We start from the raw sequence: 20,598 nt of genomic DNA on the forward strand, positions 1-20,598 counted from the left end.
CCGGTGTCTCCACCTCCACCCTCAGCGTCCCCATTCTCAGTCCCAACGCGCAGCGTAGATTCAGCGCAGATTGAGGGAACGCACGAGATACAGGGATCAACCCCACCAACTGAGCGCTGCGCACAGAGCACTGCACCCCACGCCTGCACCCGGGGAGGGGGCTCATCGCTGCCCCCCGGCCGTGCTCTGACCTACGGCTTCCCATTGCCCCTCGTATCCCCGATACCCCCGACAGAGGCCCTCGGCCCCTCCCCTGGGTAGGGACACGGCCCCGGTGGGGACACAGCCCGGGATGCCCCCGCTGGGCTGGGGTCGGCTCCGCACCGCCCCCGTCACCACCCCCGTTTCGCTTCACAACCTGCAAGACCGAATTCTGCCTGGCGCCCGGTGACGTCACGCACGCTTTCCCGTCAGCAATTGGTCGGGCTGCGGTGGAGGAACCAATGGGATCGCGGGGGGGTTCCCGGAACGAGGATGTGCGGAGCGGTGCGGAGCGGTGCGGAGCGAAGGGGTCGTGGGGGGCTTTGGAGCTGGGGCTGCTGCTGTGCGCCGTGTGCGGGGCGGCGGGCGGTGAGTGCGGCCGGACCGGGACCCCTCCGTCCCCGTAACCCCAGCCCGGGGCTGTGCCCGTGGGACCCCCACCCGCGGCTCACGGCCCCGCTGCGCTCCGTCCCCGCAGAGCTCCATACCCTGCGGTACGTTGAAACGGGTATGACGGATCCCGGCCCCGAGCTGCCCTGGTTCTTTGAAGTGGGGTACGTGGACGGCGAAATCTTCGTGCACTACAACAGCACCGCGCGGAGGTACGTGCCCCGCACCGAGTGGATAAAGGCACCTGGAGCTGTGGATCCCGAGAACTGGGACAGGAACACCCGGATCGCACAGCGCAATGAGCAGATTAACCTTACTACAACCAGACCAGCGGTGAGTATGGCCGGCATCGCTGCTCCGTGGTGTGGGATGGGGCCAAAAAATTTAATGTAGGGTTGGGCAGCCTCCTTCCTGTCTAATATAAGTGAGGCGTTAGATAAACTAGTATCACGGAGCTGACGGATAACACGTAACACCGAAGTCTAAGTTTCATTAAGCCATTGCCTGCCCATCTGTGCCTGGGCATGAAGTATTGCCAGACCCAAAATAGCATCTGGGGTGGAAATTGGACAGCAGTGTGTGTTGGTGGTGGGGGGGGAATGAGACACGGGTTGAATCCAGGCAGGAACAGTCTGAAGACATTCTTCCTTGTCGGATTTGATTAAGCCCTTCCGATATTTGGTAGCAAAGAGACAACAGTTGAGCAGCCGTTCTGTCTTTAGCAATAGAAGTCTGATGGAGTTTTGGACCAATTTTAACCCAAAGCTCCTCATCAAGAGAAAACACAGTTCTCAGCAATTCAGAAACATTTTTACTGCAACATTGAAATAAATCTCTAAAGGGTCCCATTCTGTGTTATCTGTAACTGACAAGAAAAAGGCCTTCAACGTTTGCATACTCTGATATATCGATTTGAATGATCACTGCAATTTGTGAAGCAAATCCTTTTAGAGTGCTCACAGCCATGCCTTTGAAACTAATAGGTAATTAGTGGTCGTACAAGTTTATGAAGTTGCATGTCAGATAGAATAATTATTAGTGGGCAAATGTGCCAAATGTGTTCTGGGATTTGACTTCTCAAATTAAGAAAAGGCTAATTGACAGCTAATAATAACTGAGCAATACTAATGCATTCAATGATTATTCCCATAGATTCCAGCATTGGTAACATTAGATCCTATTTGATTCACACCCAAATCCCCTGGAGACGGAGGAGCCCCTCACCCGTCACTATGCCCGGCTGTGTTTCAGGGTCTCACACATGGCAGAAGATGTAGAGGGCAGCTCAGATAACAGTGCAGCAGAGCAAGCTTTCTGTGCAGTCCAATCCCTCTCCACAGTTGAGTGGAGTGATGGAAGTGGAAAACTCCGAGAATGTCCCAAGCCCGACACATCCTCCAGCTGTAATCAATGCTGCAGATGATGATGGTGAGTGTGGTTGCTGCTGCTTTTGATCTTGAAGGTGTTTGTGCTGGATGACTCGCTGAACACCCGCAGGTTGACTAGGAAGGGGCAGCAGCCTGGCCAGCTCACTGGGGTTTGCCTGGCAGCAGTGAGCAGAAATGGGAATGCAGGAGGGAAGCTCTGAGCCTTTCCTGCTGCAGCCGCTCTGCAGTGTGGAGCTCTGCCTTAAATCAGGGGGGAGTTTTCTCTGTTCTGTCAGAAGAATAAAAGAGTATGCGTTGCTTAAAGCCATGTGGAGAGTCTGGAGCCCGAAATGCTTTTCCCTGTTCTCTACTAGTTACTCTATTCACTTAGGTTGCTTCTATGGGTTTACCAGGTAAAAATAGCTGTTTAAATAAGGAATCCATCTGTAATCACTTACATTTGTAGTTAAGAATATGAACTGTGGGCTGAAGTGTCATTGTATGAGCTACATAAATGTGGGAAATCTGATTGAATTCCTACCGCGTAACTGAAGAGGCTGATTTTTTCTTTCCCTCTACAGAGCAGCTTCCTGAGGAGGGAGAAGAAACAAAACCACCTGTCCAGTACCAGCTGAAGGAAACCATCATGGATTGTGGGTCATTTCCACTAGGAAATCTAATGCTGAGACCAAACAAGGTATTCCAGGATGAATCAGAAGAACTTGCCAATTAACTCCAAAGTAATTCATTGTACACTACAGAACATGGGGTTGCTGAATGGATTCGGCTATCTTCATGATCTGTTCCTACCTATTAACATCATGTGCCTTTCAGATTAGGAAGGTCAACTCCTTTGGTCCTCAGCGTGTGCCTCTGTCCCTCAGTCTCATTCACTGCTCTGTGTTCCCAGATCACAGTTTGAATTTTGGAATGAAAACACTTGAAGAAATCAAATTGAAGAAACAAAAGGACAAAAGAAAACAACAAAGCGGTGAGTTCATATGCACTACTTTGTTCTCCTTCTGATCATACCCAGATAGCTGGAATTGTGTTGGGGAATAGAGCCGATCACAGAAGCGAACCTGTATCTTGCACTGCTGGTTTTGGAGTAGCAGTTGCTGGTGGCTGGGAGCTCCATGAGAGATAGACTTTGATTTTTAGCTGGGGATATCAAGCTACTTCAGCATGCAACATGGTGTTTTAAATCCAGACACCTGCTCTTCTAGATGGGAATTGCAAGAGCAAATTGGAGGCAAATTATTCACCTCTCTTACTGACGTGCAGGGGTCGCTGCAGATTGGACAGTAATGAGTAACAAATGCGCTTTGGTCTTTGTGACGGCTCTGTCAGGTTTGTTCTTATTGCTGGCTTTTCTTTTTCTTGTTGTAAGCACTGTCTGTTTGTTCACTTGGATCAGAAGGTCCTTCAGGACTTCCTGCTCATCCGCCCCAATCTCGGACTGTTCTTGTGCCAGAGGAGAATATGCAGACAGTGGTCAGAGCTGTGACGCTGTCTGCAAAGCAGGGTAATGCTGAGTCCCTTTGTTTCCATGTTGTGGCTCCTAAGTGGAGTGGATCAATAACAGTCAAGGGAGTTGGGCCATGTTATTCTGCTGGTGTTGCTTTTTTGTATTCAGACAGTGCTTTTATACTGAAAGTCTGTGGTTGTGTTGGAAAGGTTGGCTCTTGTAGGTGCTCTGTTCTGTTGTCAGAAAGGATCAAGAAGCAATTTCTGTGAACCTCTGGTGGGCTGTTGGTGAGCCTTTTGTTACTGCTACTTGCAAACTCCCAGAGGTGCTGACCCTGTGCCTGCTGTGCTACTGAAATGGAGTGGTGTTAATAAGCTGACAGTGATGACAAAACTAGTGCTCAGATGAAGAACACCGGCAGGATTGAGGGGCTAATGGTGGAGTAATAGCGTGCAGCTCAGGAGCCAACTCAAAACCAGAGTAACTTGGAAATGAGAGGGAAGAGCCCAGGAGGTGGTGCTGCACAAAGAGCTTTGGAGCCACTGAAGAGGCATTTAAAGTGAGGAATGAAACAAGAGGGACTTACTCTGAGTGCATTCCAGTTGCAATATTATTTTGTGTCAAGGCTGTCCAAGTGGTGTCTTTTGGGTGTACTTTTTGGTTGGGAAACTAGCTGACAGGACAGTAATTCTTTTGGCTGCTGGTTTCTGTCAAAGAAGCACTTTGTTTTTCTTTGTTTTAGGGGAGGAGCCCGTGATTCGATGGAATACTGCTGAGAAACATGGAAAACGGAAATCCTCTGTAGGTAAGGGCTGCTTGTGAGTTGTTGTTTGGCTGCCTCTTCGTCATAAGAAATGTTGTGTACTGATTGTTCTCCTACTTGTTCTACCAAGCCTGGAACTGCAGCTGGGAAGCCAAGCAGACTGTGTGGAGCAGTTGGAGGACTCGAGTTCAGCTTCTTCCCAATCAGTGGCCAAAGCGCAGCAGCTGAGCTCCACTGGGGCTGGGAAGACCCCCTTATCTGTGGAATATGACTTCAGAAAGCTCATCTGGGAAGTCTCAGGAGGGAAACTGGAAGCAGAAATTGACTTGGACCCAGGGAAGGATGTGGATGAGCTCCTTCTTGAACTTGCTGAGATGATTGACAGTTGAACTGTGTAGTCCTATAGTGTATATGAATATATATAAAGCAACAATTAAAACCTTTTCTTTTTGGTTGGATATCCGAGGGTGATAGTTCTCTAAAGGGGGCTTCACAATGAGTCTTAAAGCACAGCTGAACTGGTAAAAACAATTGGCAGACTGCATTCCATTGTCCCGAGTTCTCCTGCTGGTCAAAGCTGAGGTCCTGTGCATCCATTCCCTGCTCCTGGTTGGAGAACCAAGAGGACAAAGCGGTTCTGTGACTCAGCCCAGAAGGACGTCCATCTGTGTGCTGCAGTACTTGGGAATTGATCTCCTGATTCATTGACGTTCTGAAGGCTTCAACCTTCCTTCCTCTTCCCTTGGCCATGCTCAGCGTTGGGTGCAGCTGGAGGCTTCTTGGGTGCTCCCATTTCTTGAGCAGTCCCCATGTCTAGCCTGGAGTTCTGCCAGCTCTTGAGTTTGGTTTGTGTTTGCTTTTGTTTTTGACTTGAATTCTTTAAAGCAATTTAATGACAACGTGGGGGTGGGAGGGAGCAGAATGATTCTGGTATTTTTGGACCAAATGTACCACCAAGGATGGGGGATGAGGGGCTGTACCCCTGCCTTCCAATTATCAGCAGTGATGCAGCAGCAGTGTGTGGAAATGAAATGTTGTTTCTGCATTTAGAATAAGATAAAAATATTTTATTTGAAGGTCTCATGATAGAAGTGAAGCAGTTTGTAGTTAATAGGTAGAAGTCATAGGTACAAAGACTGCAGCTCCTGTCTGTCCAACTCTCTGAAGTAGAACTAGTGATTTTTGGTGCTGCACAAATAAGAGCTGGGTAATAAAGAATCCGAAAAGTCGTGACATACCTGAGGATGTGCCTGAAGAGATACTGGGAAGGACTGGAATCATCCTCCCCCGGGCTCTTTGTGTAATAAAGCCCTCTGGGACAGAATGGAAGCTTTTATCAGAGATACCGTCCTTATCAAAGATTACTGAGGATAGTTCCAACAAATGGAATGCAGAACGGCTTCTTTTCACTGCCCCCGTCTCTCAATACAGAGGTCCTCGCCCCCTCCGGGGTAGGGACACGGCCGGGGTGGGGACACAACCCGGTGCCCCCCCGGTGTTCGATGGGCCGGGGGTTTCCCACACCGCTCCCATCCCATCCCCCACCCCCCCGCAAACACACCGCTCAGCGCTTTCGCTTTCCATTCACAACCTGCAAGACCTTATTCTGCCTGGCGCCCGGTGACGTCACGCACGCTCTCGTTTACTATTGGCGAGGCACAGGCGGAGGAGCCAATGAGAGTGCGGGGAGGTCCGGAAAGTCCCAAAAACCGAAGGAGCGGCGCGGGGTGCGTTGTTTCCCGGAGCGCAGCGATGGGGCTGTGCGGGATGCTGGGGCTGCTGCTGTGCGCCGTGTGCGGGGCGGCGGGCGGTGAGTGCGGCCGGACCGGGACCCCTCCGTCCCCGTAACCCCAGCCCGGGGCTGTGCCCGTGGGACCCCCACCCGCGGCTCACGGCCCCGCTGCGCTCCGTCCTCGCAGAGCTCCACTCCATGCGGTACATCCAAACGGCGATGACGGATCCCGGCCCCGGGCTGCCCTGGTTCGTGACAGTGGGGTACGTGGACGGCGAAATCTTCGTGCACTACGACAGCACCACAAGGAGGACTGTGCCCCGCACCGAGTGGATGGCGGCCAACATGGACCAGCAGTACTGGGATGGGCAGACGGAGATCGCACAAGGCAATGAGCAGAATAGCCGCGTGAGCCTGGACAATGTAGGACGGCGCTACAACCAGAGCGGCGGTGAGCACGGCTGGCACCGCGGCTCCGTGCTGTGGGATGGGGCTCCATGGCGCAGTGCCGCCCGCACCCCCCAGGGCTGGTCCTGCCCGGCGGCACCGTCCCGGGGCTGCCCGTCACAGCCCCACCGAGCTCGGGGTGCTGCGACCCGGGGGGACCACAACCCCATCCCCACTACAGTGGGACCCCTGGAGATGGAGGAGCCCCTCAACCCGTCCCTGGCTGTGTTTCAGGATCTTTAACACGGCAGTTGATGGCTGGCTGTGACATCCTCGAGGACGGCACTACCCGGGGGTACTTTCAGACTGCCTATAATGGGAGTGACTTCATTGCCTTCGACAAAGACACGATGACGTTCACTGCGGCGGTTCCAGAGGCAGTTCCCACCAAGAGGAAGTGGGAAGAAGGTGATGTTGCTGAGGGATGGAAACATTACCTGGAGGAAACCTGTGTGCAGTGGCTGCGGAGATACGTGGAGCACGGGAAGGAAGAGCTGGGGAGGACAGGTGAGGGGGGGGCTGCGGTGAGCGGCTGGACGTAGGGCGGGGGCTCAGCGTGGGGAGCTCAGCCTGACTCTTAATGCCGCCCACCTTCAGTGCAACCCGAGGTGCGAGTGTGGGGGAAGGAGGCTGATGGGATCCTGACCTTGTCCTGTCGCGCTCACGGCTTCTACCCGCGGCCCATCGCCGTCAGCTGGGTGAAGGACGGTGATGTGCTGGGCCAGGACACCCACTCGGGGGGCATCGTGCCCAACAGCGACGGCACCTACCACACCTGGATCACCATCGATGCGCTGCCGGGGGATGCAGACAAGTACCAGTGCCGTGTGGAGCACGCCAGCCTGCCCCAGCCCCGCCTCTACTCGTGGGGTAAGTGAGGGGATGTGGGGCTGTGGGGCTCCAGGCTGCCCCTTCCCCTGCTGACAGCCCTGCCTTCCCCCAGAGCGGACACAGTCCAACGTGCTGCCCATCGTGGTTGGGGTAGTCGGTGCCATTGTGGCCATCGCCATCTTGGCTGCTATTGGATTCTTCATCTACAGATGTTTTGCAGGTAAAAGTGGAGGGGTGTGGGAGGACAGTGGGGGCTTTGAGGGCATTTAGGACTCCCTCATGAGCCCCCAGCCAGGCTGTGATTTGAACCTGTGCTGATGCATCTCTCTGTCTGCAGGGAAGAATGAGAAAGGCTACAACATGGCGCCCAGTGAGTGATGAGGGCAGCACTGTCCCCCACCTCTGCCCAGTGCCAGAGCAGCTTTGGGGTCCCCGCTTTCTCCCAGGGTTCCCCTTCCTGTTTTTTGGGGCTGCTCCATGCCCCACAGTGAGCACAGGGCTGGGGCTCATGGCTCTTCTTCTCTTACAGGCCAGGATGGTGGATCCAGCAACTCAAGCAAAGGTGCGGTGTGGGGATGGGGGTTGGGAGGGTTCCCTGTGCTTCCTGTGGTGCTGCACTTGGGCTGGGCTGGGACTCTGCAGGGAGCCGAGGGTTGGGATGTGAACATGGCCCTATGGGACACCATCTCTTCTCCTCCACACAGGGAGCAACCCCAGCATCTGAGTGCTGTGCTTCAGCCTGCAATGGGCCAACTGGCCACATGAACTTTTGGGATCGGTGATGGACACAGCCCCATCCTTGCTACCTCTCACATCACCCTCTGCTTCCTATGCTGTTATGCTTTGCCTGTGCTGATTCCTGAAATATAAAGTATTGGGTTGTTCTGTGCTCAGCCTGACTGCATTCTGCTCTGTGCTGAGGACCCTCTGCCCTCTCTTCTTCTGCTCCACCTGCTGCTCACTGCCCCCATGAATCCCCTCATCCCTCATCACCTCCCCTCTGTGTCCCCATGCTGATGGCTGCCTGCTCCCCATCCTACTTTTCCAACTGCCATCCCTGTGAGCTGGAATGTGGTCTCCTTGTCGCTCCTCCCAGGTGTCCCTACATATCCCCTCCCAACTTGGTGTCCTGCAGCACTTCCCCTCCCACCCCCATCCTGCTGCCTTTCCAATCCTCACCCACAAACTTGCCCACTCCACATCCCTCCTCCCACCCTTCCTCACGTTCTCGTGTCCCTGCTGTGCCCCCTCTGGCTTCGTAACCCCCCCATATTGTACCCCACTACCAAATAAAAACGATTCTTCTGCTGCCCTCCAACCCTCTTCTGGTTCATTTCCCTCCCCCGTCTTTTGTTGTTGGGAACTCCGCTCTTCCTATTAGGGGGGCTGGGCGTCCCTCCCCCTCCCTGCGCTTCTTACAGCACCGGGAGTCCGTCCGGTGTCCCCAACTCCACCCTCAGCGTCCCCATTCTCAATCCCAACGCGCAGCGTAGATTCAGCGCAGATTGAGGGAACGCACGAGATACAGGGATCAACCCCTCCAACTGAGTGCTGCGCACAGAGCACTGCACCCGGGGAGGGGGTCATCGTGCTCTGACCTACGGCTTCCCATTGCCCCTCGTATCCCCGATACCCCCGACAGAGGCCCTCGGCCCCCTCCCCTGGGTAGGGACACGGCCCCGGTGGGGACACAGCCCGGGATGCCCCCGCTGGGCTGGGGTCGGCTCCGCACCGCCCCCGTCACCACCCCCGTTTCGCCTCACAACCTGCAAGAGCGAATTCTGCCTGGCGCCCGATGACGTCACGCAAGCTTTCCCGTCAGCAATTGGTGGGGCTGTGGTGGAGGAACCAATGGGATCGCGGGGGGTTCCCGGAACGAGGATGTGCGGAGCGGTGCGGAGCGATGGGGTCGTGGGGGGCTTTGGAGCTGGGGCTGCTGCTGTGCGCCGTGTGCGGGGCGGCGGGCGGTGAGTGCGGCCGGACCGGGACCCCTCCGTCCCCGTAACCCCAGCCCGGGGCTGTGCCCGTGGGACCCCCACCCGCGGCTCACGGCCCCGCTGCGCTCCGTCCCCGCAGAGCTCCATACCCTGCGGTACTTCCAAACGGCGATGACGGATCCCGGCCCCGAGCTGCCCTGGTTCTTTGAAGTGGGGTACGTGGACGGCGAAATCTTCATGCACTACAACAGCACCGCGCGGAGGTACGTGCCCCGCACCGAGTGGATGGCGGCCAGCATGGACCAGCAGTACTGGGATGGGCAGACAGAGATCGCACAGAGCAATGAGCAGAAAGACCGCATGAGCCTGGTCAATTTAGCATGGCTCTACAACCAGACCAGCGGTGAGCACGGCCGGCACCGCGGCTCCGTGGTGTGGGATGGGGCTCCATGGCGCAGTGCCGCCCACACCCCGCAAGGCTGGTCCTGCCCGGCGGCACAGGGGGGATCACAACCCCATCCCCACTACAGTGGGACCACTGGAGCCAGAGGAGCCTCTCACCCCCTGCCTGGCTGTGTTTCAGAGTCTCACACATGGCAGCGGATGGCTGGCTGTGACATCCTTGAGGATGGCACCAACCGGGGGTATTATCAGTATGGCTATGATGGGAAAGACTTCATTGCCTTCGACAAAGACACGATGACGTTCACTGCGGCGGTTCCAGAGGCAGTTCTCACTAAGAGGAAGTGGGAGGAAGGCGGTGATGCTGAGAGACAGAAACTTTACCTGGAGGAAACCTGTCCACAGTGGCTGCGGAGATACCTGGAGCATGGGAAGGCAGAGCTGGGGAGGACAGGTGAGGAGGGGGCGGGATGGGCTGCAATGTGGGGCTGGAGGTGGGGCAGGGGCTCAGCGTGGGGAGCTCAGCCCGGCCGTCACTGCCGCCCACCTTCAGTGCAACCCGAGGTGCGAGTGTGGGGGAAGGAGGCCGACGGGATCCTGACCTTGTCCTGCCGCGCTCACGGCTTCTACCCGCGGCCCATCGCTGTCAGCTGGGTGAAGGACGGCGCTGTGCTGGGCCAGGACACCCACTCGGGGGGCATCGTGCCCAACAGCGACGGCACCTACCACACCTGGGTCACCATCGATGCGCTGCTGGGGGACAGGGACAAGTACCAGTGCCGTGTGGAGCACACCAGCCTGTCCCAGCCCGGCCTCTACTTGTGGGGTGAGTGAGGGGATGTGGGGCTGGGGTGCTCCAGGTTGCTGCTGCTTCCCCTGCTGACGGCCCTGCCTTCCCCCAGAACGGCCACAATCCAGCTTGGTGCCCATCATAGTGGGGGTGGTCATCCCCATTGTGGTCATAGCCATCACAGCTGGTATTGGATTCACCATCTACAGACGCCATGCAGGTAAAAGTGGAGGGGTGTAGGAGGACAGTGGGAGCTGTAGGGGGGTCTGAGCCTCCCTTGGGTACCCCCAGCCTGGCTGTGATGTGAACCTGTGGTGATGTATCTCTCTGTCTTCAGGGAAGAAGGAGAAAGGCTACAACGCAGCGCCCAGTGAGTGATGAGGGCAGCTCTGTCCCCAACCTCTGCCCAGTGCCACGGAAGCATTTGGTCCCCACTTTCTCCCAGGGTTCCCCTTCCTGGTGCTCGGGGCTGCTCCATGCCCCACAGTGAGCACAGGGCTGGGGCTCATGGCTCTTCTTCTCTTACAGGCCAGGATGGTGGATCCAGCAGCTCATGCACAGGTGTGGTGTGTGGCTGGGGAGGGGTCCCTGTGCTCTTTGTAGTGTTGCACCAGTGCTGAGCTGCACTGGGACTCTGCAGGAAGACCCCCATAGAAAAGGGTTGGGATGTGAACACAGCCTTATCAGACTCCATCTCTTCTCATCCCCACAGGGAGCAATCAAACCCTCTGAGTGCTGTGCTTCAGCCTGCAAGGGGCCAACTGACCACACGAACCCTTGGGATCAGTGATGGACACAGCCCCATCCTCTCAACCTCTCACATCACCCTTTGCTTCCTATGCTGTTATGCTTTGCCTGCATGGCTTCTTGTGAAATAAAGTGTTGTGATGTTCAGTTTTCACCTGTCTGCATTCTGCTCTGTGCCATGCTTTGAGTTGGTGTGGATTAGGGGACCTCCCCTCATCCCCCCTCCTCCCACCCCACACTCTTTGCTCATCGCTTCATTGCACACTGCTGCTCTCCTCCTCCCCTTTGCACTCTCTGTGCTATCTGCACCACTTTGGCATGAAGACATGGCTGTAAAGTTTATCCCACTTTGGGCTGAGCTGTGCTTCCCCCCCATAACCCACAGTGCTGCCACAGCCACATTCTGAGGGCAGACACCCAGCTTCCATAACCAACCATGCACACTGAGGCTGAGCTGCCCACGCCCCACATCCCAACCCGCTCCTCTACCAAACATCTCCACTTTATTCCATACAAGTCCGAGAGCATCCCACTCTTCCCGTTCTGTAGGTGGCAGCGGAGACAGCCACAGCTCCCCGTGTCCCATCGCATCCCACTCCAGCTGCCCTGTGGTCCTCAGTGCTGCAGCAGCCGGCTGTAGGGTCCACCACGGGTCCTCAGCTCGGTGGGTGTCCCCATCTCAGCCACCATGCCATGCTCCAGCACCACAACACGGTCTGCCTTCTCCAGCATCCGGGGTTGATGGCTGATGAGCAGCACTGTCCGATCCCCCCCATTCCGTACCCATTGCTGTAGCTGTAGGACACACAGCTGCCCATATCAGCACACGCTGCATGGCCAGACACCCTACCCCCACATGCTGCTCAGTGCTCACCATCACATCGCCGTCCCCATCCAGGGCACTGGTGGCTTCATCGAGGATGAGGACAGTGGGATGCCGCACCAAAGCGCGGGCAATGGCGATGCGCTGCTTCTGCCCTGCTGACAGCTGCCCCCCTCTCTCCCCTACATCTGTAGGATGGGGGCGGGGATGAGTGTGGTCAGACACCCGGGTCCCCCCCTCCATCTCCTCAGCCCTCACCGGTGCCGAATCCTTGCTCCAGCGCAGAGATGAAGCCCAAAGCACCCGCAGCCCTTGCAGCTGCTATGATCTCCTCCTCCTCACAGTCCTCCATCCCATAGGCAATGTTATCCCGAATGGAGCCGGAGAAGAGCACGGGTTCCTGCCCCACGAGTGCCACCTGCCCCAGGGCAGAGGCTCAGCCCCAGCACCACTCAGTGCAGCCACATCTCCCCCCCACACCCCACCCCCTCACCTGGCGGTGCAGGTAGCAGTGCTCGTAGTCCCGCAGTGGCACCCCATCCAGCAGCACCTCCCCAGCCTTGGGCTCATAGAATCTCTCCAGCAGTGCCACACAGGTGCTCTTCCCGCTGCCATTCAGCCCTGCCAATGCCGTCACCTCACCGGGGCGCAGCTCAAAGGTGACATCTTGCAGGACGAGGTGCTCGGGGCGAGTGGGGTAGGCGAAGGACACCCGATGGAAGGTGATGTGGCCCTGCAGCTTGGTGGGCACGTAGGTGCCACCAGTGCCCACTGCTCGCTCCTGGTCCAGGTAATCAAAGACCTTGCAGGCAGCTGCTGCATTGCTCAGAAGTTCACCATAGCAATACGCCAGAGCCTGCATGGAACAGCACCCAGGGTGGGGACATGGGGATGTGACCCTCAGGTACAGCACCCAGGGTGGGGACTCAGGGATGTGACCTCAATCATGGGGATCCACTGGCAGAGGACTCACTGCCTGACCTCACCTGCACGCAGCTGCCAGCATTAGTCTGGTAGAGGATGAAAGCAACGAGGCTGCCGGCAGTGAGGGTCCCATCATGGAGCTGCTGGTGCCCACAGTACAGCACCAGAGCCTGCACAGCCAACTGCAGCACCTGCAGAGATGGGGCTGATCAGGGATGTCCCCATCCCATCCAGACACAGGGGTGTCCCCTCATGCTAGCCTCACCCTCCGGATAAGAAGGAATATGGCCTTCTCTGTGTCCCGCTGGTCCCGCAGCCGTAGGGTCCTGTCCAGTGCCTGTCTGTAGCGGCGCTCCTCCTCCTCCTCACCATTGAAGACTCGTACCGTCTCAATGGAAGAGATGGACTCCTGCACTGCTGTTCCGGCATTGGCTGCTGCATCCAGCACGGCCCGCTGCAGCATCTGGTTGGGGACAATGGGTGTCAGCACCCATAGGATGGCCAAGTCCTCACCATCCCACTTCCATTCCTGCCCTGCTCTTCTCTGCCATCTCATCCTGGCTGTGCTGGACCACAATCCCCATCCTGCACTCCCCACTCCCATTGTTCCCATCCCATTGCAGCTGACCTTATCCCTGCTGTCCTGACCCCATAGTCCCCACCTCACTACCCCCACTCCCACTGCTCCCTTCCCATTGCCACTGTCTCCATCCCTGCCATCCCATCCCCACCATCCCATCCCCACCATCACCTGGTGCCGGCTGTTGTAGACTTTCCGTGCAGCGATAGCGAGCGGCACTTCGAGCAGTGCCAGCAAAGTCAGCCGTGGGGACAAGCCCAGCATGAAGGCACAGAGCCCCAACACCTGCCCCAGTGTCCGCAGCATGACGTTGATATTGGGTGTCAACACGTTGCTCGCCAGCGTCACGTCAGTGGTCAGCCGGGAGGACAACTCAGCTGCGGGGTTGAGCGGGGTGAGCTGGGGGTACAGCACAGGGAAAGGGACAAAGGTGTCCCCAGTCTTTACCTGCTGTGGTCTTCTGGAAGAAGGCGAGGTCCCGGTAAACGAGGCTGGAGAAGAGCTGGTCACGGGTGCGCAAAACGAAGCGGTACCTGATGAAGGTGAAGAGGCCACCACGGCAACCGGCAAACAGAGAGCTGGGAAGGAATTGGGGGTTGACCCAAAAACACATCAGGGGTCAATGGAGAGCCCAGAACCCTTCAGACAATTGCCAAGGGTCAATGAAGAGCCCCAAAGCCATCAAACAACCACCAGAGGTCAGTGGAGACCCCAGAACCCAGCAGGCAACTGCTAGGGTTGGAAGGGGTCTGGGAATGGAGACCCTAAAAGCCATCAGACAAACACTAGCAGTTAGAGGGGTCCAGGGACAGAGATGCCCAAATTTATCAGACAACCAATAGAGGTTGGCTACATATGGGGATGGAGATCCCAGATGCCCTTAGATGACCACCAGAAATGGACAGAGACCCCCAAATCCATCAGATGACCACCAGGAATGGACAGAGACCCCCAAACCCATCAGATGACCACCAGGAATGGACAGAGACCCCCCAAACCCATCAGATAACCACCAGGAATGGAAAGAGACGCCCCAAACCCATCAGACGACCGCCAGAGCTGGATGGGGTTTTGTGGAGAGATACAGGATCCCTACCTGCTGGCAGAGGCCAGGCACATGAGGCCGACAGCAGCAGTGAAGGTGGTGAGCCCGTCCCCCTGGCGGAGGACATCCAGGGCCCTCCCGGTGAAGTAGGGCACTGAGGTCTCACTCAGTGCAGCCAAGGCGAGGAAGAGGAAGGCACAGCTGAGGAGGGGCCACTCGGGCCAGGCGAGGGCCAGCAACCTCTTCAGGGGCACCCAGGTCTCTGCATCCTTTGCCCCCACAGCCACAGTCGGGGCAAGGAGGCTCCAGGTGAGCAATGCCACCACAGCTGTCCCGTGGGTCAGCACCAGCCAGGATGGTGTGGCTGTGGCCAGCAGCACCGGGGCAGCTCCAGGTAGCCCCATGTAGCCCCGTAGGGTCAGGAAGATGGCTGGGGTCAGGCTCAGCAGCACTGCAGCCCCATGGGGTCCTTTGGGGGCCAGCAGCTGCTTGGCCCCCCCCAGCACCAGGAGGCGCAGCCCAGCCTCCAGCCAGGAGCCCATTTGGCCCAACTGGGCCAGTGCTGGGAAGAAGTGGGTCAGAACCAACATAAGGGCCAGGTCGGCCAGGAGCAGCGTGCACGACAGGCGCAGAATGTGGGGTGGCAAGGCCATGGCTGCAGGGTGGAGACCCCCAGAGCCTCTGGTGCACAGCTGGACTGGGTGGGCTCCCTGGGGTGCTCCTGGTGCAGGTCCTCAGCTCCCCTCAGTGCCTGGAACACACAGCAGTGCTTTGAGAATGGCCTCCAGTTCCAGCCCAGCTCCCCACAGCCCTGCCTGGAGCACACACCAGCAGCCAACAGACCCCTACCAGCCCCCACCAGCCCCTCAACAGTTTCCACCAGTAACCACCAGTCCACTCCAGCTCCTACCAGCCCCCTCCAGCTCCCCACCAGTCCATTCCAGCCCCCCCCAGCTAACTTCATCCCCCCCCACCAGCCCCCTCCAGCTCCTCACCAGTCCATTCCAGGCCCCCCCAGCTCACTCCATCCCCCCCCACCAGTCCACTCCAGCCTCCACCAACCCCCTCCAGTTCCCCTCTAGTCCACTCCAACCCCCCACCAGTCCACCCCAGTCCCTACAAGGCCCCTCCAGTCCCCCCACCAGTCCACTCCACCTCCTACCAGCCCCCCACCAGCCCCCTTCAGTCCCCCACCAGTCCACTCCAGCTCCTACCAGCCACCACGAGCCCCCTCTAGTCCAGTCCATCTCTTACCAGTCCCCACCAGCCCCCCACCAGTCCACTCCAACCAACTCCAGTCCGTCACCGCCGCCGCTCCCCATCTCCTCCCCGCTCCGCCGTTGCTTTCGCTTTCAATTTCCCCACCCCTCTCCAACCTATTCCGTTCCGATCTGCCTGGCAACTGATGACTTCACCCCGTCTCGGCCAATGAGAGGAGCCGCTGCCGCATCGCCTCAGCCAATGAGCGACTCTCCCGTTTCCGAGAAGCTGCGGCCGCTGCCGGGCATTGGGATCGGGGTCGGAGTGGGATCGGGGGCTGCAATGGGGACGATGGGCGCAGGTCGCCGCCTCCTCCTCTCGCTGAGCCCCGAGAGCCGGCGCTGCGCTGCGGGGATGGGTCTGATGGCTGCCTCGGCGCTGGGTACGGGGCGGGGGGAGTGAGGGGGGGGATCGGAGTGGGATTGGGATTTGAATGAATGAGGATGGGGTTGTGGTGGGGATGGGGGTGAGGATAGGGATGGGGATGGGTTGGGAAGGGGATGGGGTGGGGGTGGAGATAACCATGGAATGGGATGGGGAATGGGAATGGGAATGGGAATGGGAATGGGAATGGGAATGGTGTGGGGGTAGGCTGGGCACTGGGAATGGGGTTGGGATGGAGTGGGAATGGTGTGGGTTTGGAACTGGGAATGGGGGTAGGATGGGGTGGGAATAGGGAGAATGGAAACTGGGGCTGGCTTTGGGATGGGGATGGGGATTGAGGGCAGGGTGATTATGGGGGTGTGATGGAGTGAGGATGGAGATGGGATTGGGGTTGGGTTGGGGTGAGGATGGTGATTGAATGGAGATGGTGGGGATTGAATGGAGATGAGTGGATGGGTGGGTGCAGCCCACTGGAGGGCAATGCTGAACTTTGGAGGGTTTCACCTCTGAGCTTTGGGGGTACAGCACCAAACTGGGGGTGCAGCACAGAACTTCTGGGGCACCATTCCTTGTTGGGAGGGGTCACCCCCTTGTCCTGACCCTGCTGTGGTGACAGGTGAGATGGCTGTCCCCTACTACATGGGCCGTGCCAGCGACTGGGTGGCCCGCGAGGACGAGCTGGCAGCCATCCTGCCCATGGTGCTGCTGGGCCTCAGCAGGTATTGACACAAGGGGGGTGAGGGGGATGCGGTGTGGGTGGGGAGCAGCGTGGGACCCCCTGACACCTCAGTGCCATCACAGCGCCGTCACCGAGCTGGTGTGTGATGTGATCTTCGTGGGGACTCTGAGCCGCACGCAGAGCCGCCTGCAGCGCCGTGTCTTTGCCACCGTCCTGAGGCAGGACATTGCCGATCTGCGAGCTGATGGGGCCGGTGAGAGGCCAAGGGGGTTTGGGGGGGTGATATAGGGAGGGAAAAGGGACAGGGGTGGCACTGATGGCACCATTACCCTGCAGGGGATGTGGCCACGCGGGTGACGCGGGATGCAGAGGACGTGCGCGAAGAGCTGGGTGAAGCACTGAGCCTCCTGCTGTGGTATCTGGCACGTGGCATCTGCCTCTTTGCCACCATGGCCTGGTTGTCCCCACGCATGGCACTGCTCACCGTGCTGCTGCTACCCCTGCTGCTGGCCCTGCCCAGGGCTATGGGGCGCTTCCGGCAGGTATGGGCTGCTGGCTGTGCCCCCACGTGCCTGTTGTCCCATTCATGTGCCCGCTGTCCCCTCCACGTACCCACTGTCCTCCTTCCTGTTGTCCCCTCTGTGTGACCATTGTCCCTTCGCGTGCCCCCTGTCCCTTCCATGTGCTCACCACCCCTGCCACGTGCTCACTATCCCCTATGTGTGACCATTATCCCTTCCATGTAGGTACTATCCTCTGCGTGCCCCCACTGTCACCTCCACGCGCCCACCATCCCCATTATGTCCCCTCCATTTCTCAGTCCCCTCTATGCCTTCACTGTCCCCTCCCACAGCCTCCATTCCTCTCCCACCCACCCTGCAGTGACACTGCTGTCCCCAGGGCCTGGCACCACAGATGCAGAAGGCTCATGCCCGGGCCAGCGAGGTGGCAGTGGAGACCTTCCAGGCCATGGCCACTGTGCGTAGCTTCGCCAATGAGGACAGGGTGGCCGCATGTTACCGGCAGCGCCTGCAGCAGAGCCACAGCCTGGAGAAGAAGGATGTAGCCTTCTACATTGTCAATCTCTGGACCAGCGGTGTATGAGATGGGGCCCTTCAGTTGGATGGGGATGTGATGTGATGGGGCTGGGGGACATGGGGACTTGACAGGATAGGGACTGGGTGACATGGGGACATGATGGTATTGAGACATGAGGAGATGGGTACATGATGCTGAGGGGCTGGGGGCCATGATGGAGGCAGGGCATGGGGATATGATGGAATGGGGACTGTGGGATGGGGATGTGATGGCATGGGGACATCAGGATGTGGCAGGCACAGCAGTAGAGGAGTGGTGGGGCAGGAGGATGCGGTGATGTGGGAATGGAGTGGCACAGGGGCTCCAGAACATGATGGCATGAAGGGATGGATAGCACAGCTGTGGGGCATTGGGACATGGGGGACACTGACAGCAGGGCAAGATGACAGAGTAGGGCTGGGAACTCAGTGTATCATTGGGAAGGTGTCCCCCGTTGACCTCATGGCGTCCTCAGTTCTCAGCACTGGCTCTGAAGATGGGGATCCTCTACTATGGGGGGCAGCTGGTGGCTGCGGGGACCGTCAGCACCGGGGACCTCGTTACCTTCCTCCTCTACCAGATGCAGTTCACTGATGTCATAGAGGTGAGCCCGAGGGGATGCCCATGTCCCCACGTCCCCATGTCCCCATGCCGCTTCCCCTTAACCCCTGGCTGTATCACTGCGCTGTCCCCAGGTCTTGCTCTGTTATTACCCCACACTGACAAAGGCTGTGGGCTCTTCAGAGAAGATCTTTGAGTTCCTGGACCGGGAGCCCAAGGTGGCACCCTCGGGGACAATGGCACCCGGTGATCTGCAGGGCCACCTCCAGCTGGAGGACGTCTGGTTCTCCTACCCTGGGCGCCAGGAGCCCGTCCTCAAGGTGGGCACAGGGACAGAGCCAGGGGACACAGGGATGTGGTGGAACAGCGTGACAGGTGTGGGGACACAGCGGGGCGATCCAGGGCCACAGGGATGTGATGGACATGATGGGTGTGAGGATATGAAGCAAAGAGGTGCAAGGAGGAGGTGGTTTGGGGACGTGGCATTGAGGGCGCAGGGACATGGCGGGTGGTGGGTATGTGGCATGGGGACACAATGAGTGACAGAGACATGGTGGGGAGGGCATGGGTGTATAGATGTGGTAGCAGAGGTATGGGAACAAAACAAGAGATTGGGGAAGGGGGGGGGGGAAAGGGGACAGAAGGACACAGCAGGAAGGCCATGGGGCCATGGAGGGGTGGGTACAGGGACACCATGGGTGTGACATCCATGTCCCCAGGGTGTATCACTGGAGCTTCACCCTGGGGAGGTGCTGGCCCTGCTGGGACCCCCAGGTGCAGGGAAGAGCACTCTGGTGGCCCTCGTGTCCCGCCTACATCAGCCCACAGCCGGACGCCTGCTGCTGGATGGACACCCCCTCCCCACCTATCAGCACTCCTACCTGTGCCGCCAGGTGAGTCACCGCACATCCCCACAGCTCATTGTTGTCCCTGTGGGGCACCGGGTGTTCTTGCATATCAGCAGCCATCCCCGTTGGGTCACCAGTTGTCTGGGTCCACAAGCATCACCACATTCCCCACCATATCCCCACTGTATCCATCCCCAGCTGTCCCCAGTCCATCCCCAGCCACCCCCACAGCTGCATCCCTCTCCTGCAGGTTGCCGTCGTCCCCCAGGAGCCGCTGCTCTTTGCCCGCTCCCTCCATGACAACATCTCCTATGGGTCGGGGGGCTGCAGCCGCGATCAGGTGACAGCTGCTGCCTGCCGGGTGGGTGCCCACAACTTCATCACCCGCCTGCCCCAAGGCTACGACACAGGTATGGCATCGCCGCTCTATTCCGGGTCCCCTCTGGGGTCCCCTCCCAGCCTGACCCCGTTGTCCCCGCAGAGGTGGGTGAGTTGGGGGGCCAGCTCTCCGGGGGACAAAGGCAGGCGGTGGCCATTGCCCGTGCGCTGCTGCGGGACCCCCGCATCCTCATCCTGGACGAGCACACCAGTGCCCTGGACGCTGAGAGCCAGCAGCAGGTGGGATGTCCCCCACGTCCCCGTGTCCCCACATCCCCCTCAGCCCTGCGTTCCCTCCGTCTGCGACCCCACCACACTGCGTGGTGTCCCCTCGGTCCCTGGCTGTGGCTGTGCCCATCCCCCAGGCGACCGTTTCTCCTCCCACAGGTGGAGCAGGAAATGCTGGCAGCCAGAGGGAAGGGGCGTGCAGTGCTGATGGTGACGGGTCGGGCAGCTCTGGCGGCGCGGGCACAAAGGGTGGCGGTGCTGGAGGGGGGAGAGGTGCGCCAGCAGGGACCCCCCGACGAGGTGCTGCGCCCCGGCAGCCGCACGTGGCACCTTCTGCAGGACTGGGGACAAAAAGGAGCAACGGGGGAGGGGGACAGAGGGAGCAGGGGGGAGGGATAGCGGGAGAGATGGATGGGGACAGCGGGGGGCGGCGGCTGTGGGAGGGGGGATGGAGACGCTGCGCGTTGGGACTGAGAATGGGGACGCTGAGGGTGGAGGTGGGGACACCGGGACGGCGACAAGGGACCAGCAGAGCTGTGCCGTGGGCACGTGGATGGCGAGCCGGGCGCGCTGCGGTATCGCTGCTGTGTGACACGCAACGGCCGCTGCATGGACTGCGGTGCCACTGAGTGCCACCAGGGCCGGGGGTGGGACGCAGAAGTGGGAATAAAGCCGCGTGTTTGTAGCCGGGCGGTGCTGGGATGTCAGGGCGGGGAGTCCCGGTGCTGTAAGAAGC

The 20,598-nt window shown here is 58.7% G+C and overlaps 5 protein-coding genes across 8 annotated transcripts; 4 read left to right on the forward strand and 1 right to left on the reverse strand.

The window, feature by feature from the left end:
* Positions 1-113: 113 nt before the first annotated feature.
* Positions 114-3,819, forward strand: LOC107321565 (class I histocompatibility antigen, F10 alpha chain-like). Its single transcript, XM_085533011.1, has 6 exons — positions 114-570; positions 680-924; positions 1,843-2,019; positions 2,540-2,655; positions 2,869-2,949; positions 3,349-3,819. The coding sequence occupies exons 1-3, from the start codon at positions 444-446 to the stop codon at positions 1,882-1,884; spliced, it is 414 nt and encodes a 137-aa protein (XP_085389137.1). The 5' UTR covers positions 114-443; the 3' UTR covers positions 1,885-2,019; positions 2,540-2,655; positions 2,869-2,949; positions 3,349-3,819.
* A 2,101-nt stretch (positions 3,820-5,920) lies between these two features.
* LOC107321569 (class I histocompatibility antigen, F10 alpha chain-like) lies at positions 5,921-8,517 on the forward strand. The gene is made up of 8 exons (XM_085532870.1): positions 5,921-5,999; positions 6,109-6,372; positions 6,603-6,875; positions 6,966-7,238; positions 7,312-7,419; positions 7,537-7,569; positions 7,729-7,761; positions 7,904-8,517. The coding sequence occupies exons 1-8, from the start codon at positions 5,942-5,944 to the stop codon at positions 7,921-7,923; spliced, it is 1,062 nt and encodes a 353-aa protein (XP_085388996.1). The 5' UTR covers positions 5,921-5,941; the 3' UTR covers positions 7,924-8,517.
* Positions 8,518-9,071: 554 nt separating this feature from the next.
* LOC146752194 (class I histocompatibility antigen, F10 alpha chain-like) lies at positions 9,072-11,229 on the forward strand. The gene is made up of 8 exons (XM_085532868.1): positions 9,072-9,166; positions 9,276-9,539; positions 9,720-9,992; positions 10,092-10,364; positions 10,441-10,548; positions 10,666-10,698; positions 10,857-10,889; positions 11,041-11,229. The coding sequence occupies exons 1-8, from the start codon at positions 9,103-9,105 to the stop codon at positions 11,058-11,060; spliced, it is 1,068 nt and encodes a 355-aa protein (XP_085388994.1). The 5' UTR covers positions 9,072-9,102; the 3' UTR covers positions 11,061-11,229.
* A 332-nt stretch (positions 11,230-11,561) lies between these two features.
* Positions 11,562-15,815, reverse strand: TAP2 (transporter 2, ATP binding cassette subfamily B member). 4 transcript variants are annotated; one of them, XM_085532772.1, is made up of 10 exons: positions 15,754-15,815; positions 14,499-15,198; positions 13,850-13,980; positions 13,574-13,779; positions 13,088-13,285; positions 12,885-13,013; positions 12,392-12,754; positions 12,157-12,316; positions 11,950-12,086; positions 11,562-11,870 (listed from the first exon to the last, which is right to left on the reverse strand). In XM_085532772.1, the coding sequence occupies exons 2-10, from the start codon at positions 15,098-15,100 to the stop codon at positions 11,691-11,693; spliced, it is 2,106 nt and encodes a 701-aa protein (XP_085388898.1). In that variant the 5' UTR covers positions 15,101-15,198; positions 15,754-15,815; the 3' UTR covers positions 11,562-11,690. The 4 variants fall into 4 exon arrangements, with proteins under 4 accessions (XP_085388898.1, XP_085388899.1, XP_032303868.2 ...); XM_085532773.1 differs by having other exon boundaries at positions 15,702-15,796; XM_032447977.2 differs by lacking the exon at positions 15,754-15,815 and having other exon boundaries at positions 14,499-15,302.
* A 78-nt stretch (positions 15,816-15,893) lies between these two features.
* Positions 15,894-20,547, forward strand: TAP1 (transporter 1, ATP binding cassette subfamily B member). The gene is made up of 11 exons (XM_015878578.3): positions 15,894-16,089; positions 16,708-16,810; positions 16,893-17,023; positions 17,107-17,312; positions 17,671-17,868; positions 18,323-18,451; positions 18,543-18,728; positions 19,128-19,301; positions 19,507-19,666; positions 19,738-19,874; positions 20,022-20,547. Exons 1-11 carry the CDS (start codon positions 15,909-15,911, stop codon positions 20,259-20,261), a joined length of 1,845 nt encoding a protein of 614 aa, XP_015734064.3. The 5' UTR covers positions 15,894-15,908; the 3' UTR covers positions 20,262-20,547.
* Positions 20,548-20,598: the final 51 nt, after the last annotated feature.

This window comes from Coturnix japonica, unplaced genomic scaffold (genome assembly GCF_054131305.1).
Source record: "Coturnix japonica strain WE unplaced genomic scaffold, WE-NBRP24 Scf050, whole genome shotgun sequence".
Classification (NCBI taxonomy): Eukaryota; Metazoa; Chordata; class Aves; order Galliformes; family Phasianidae; genus Coturnix; species Coturnix japonica.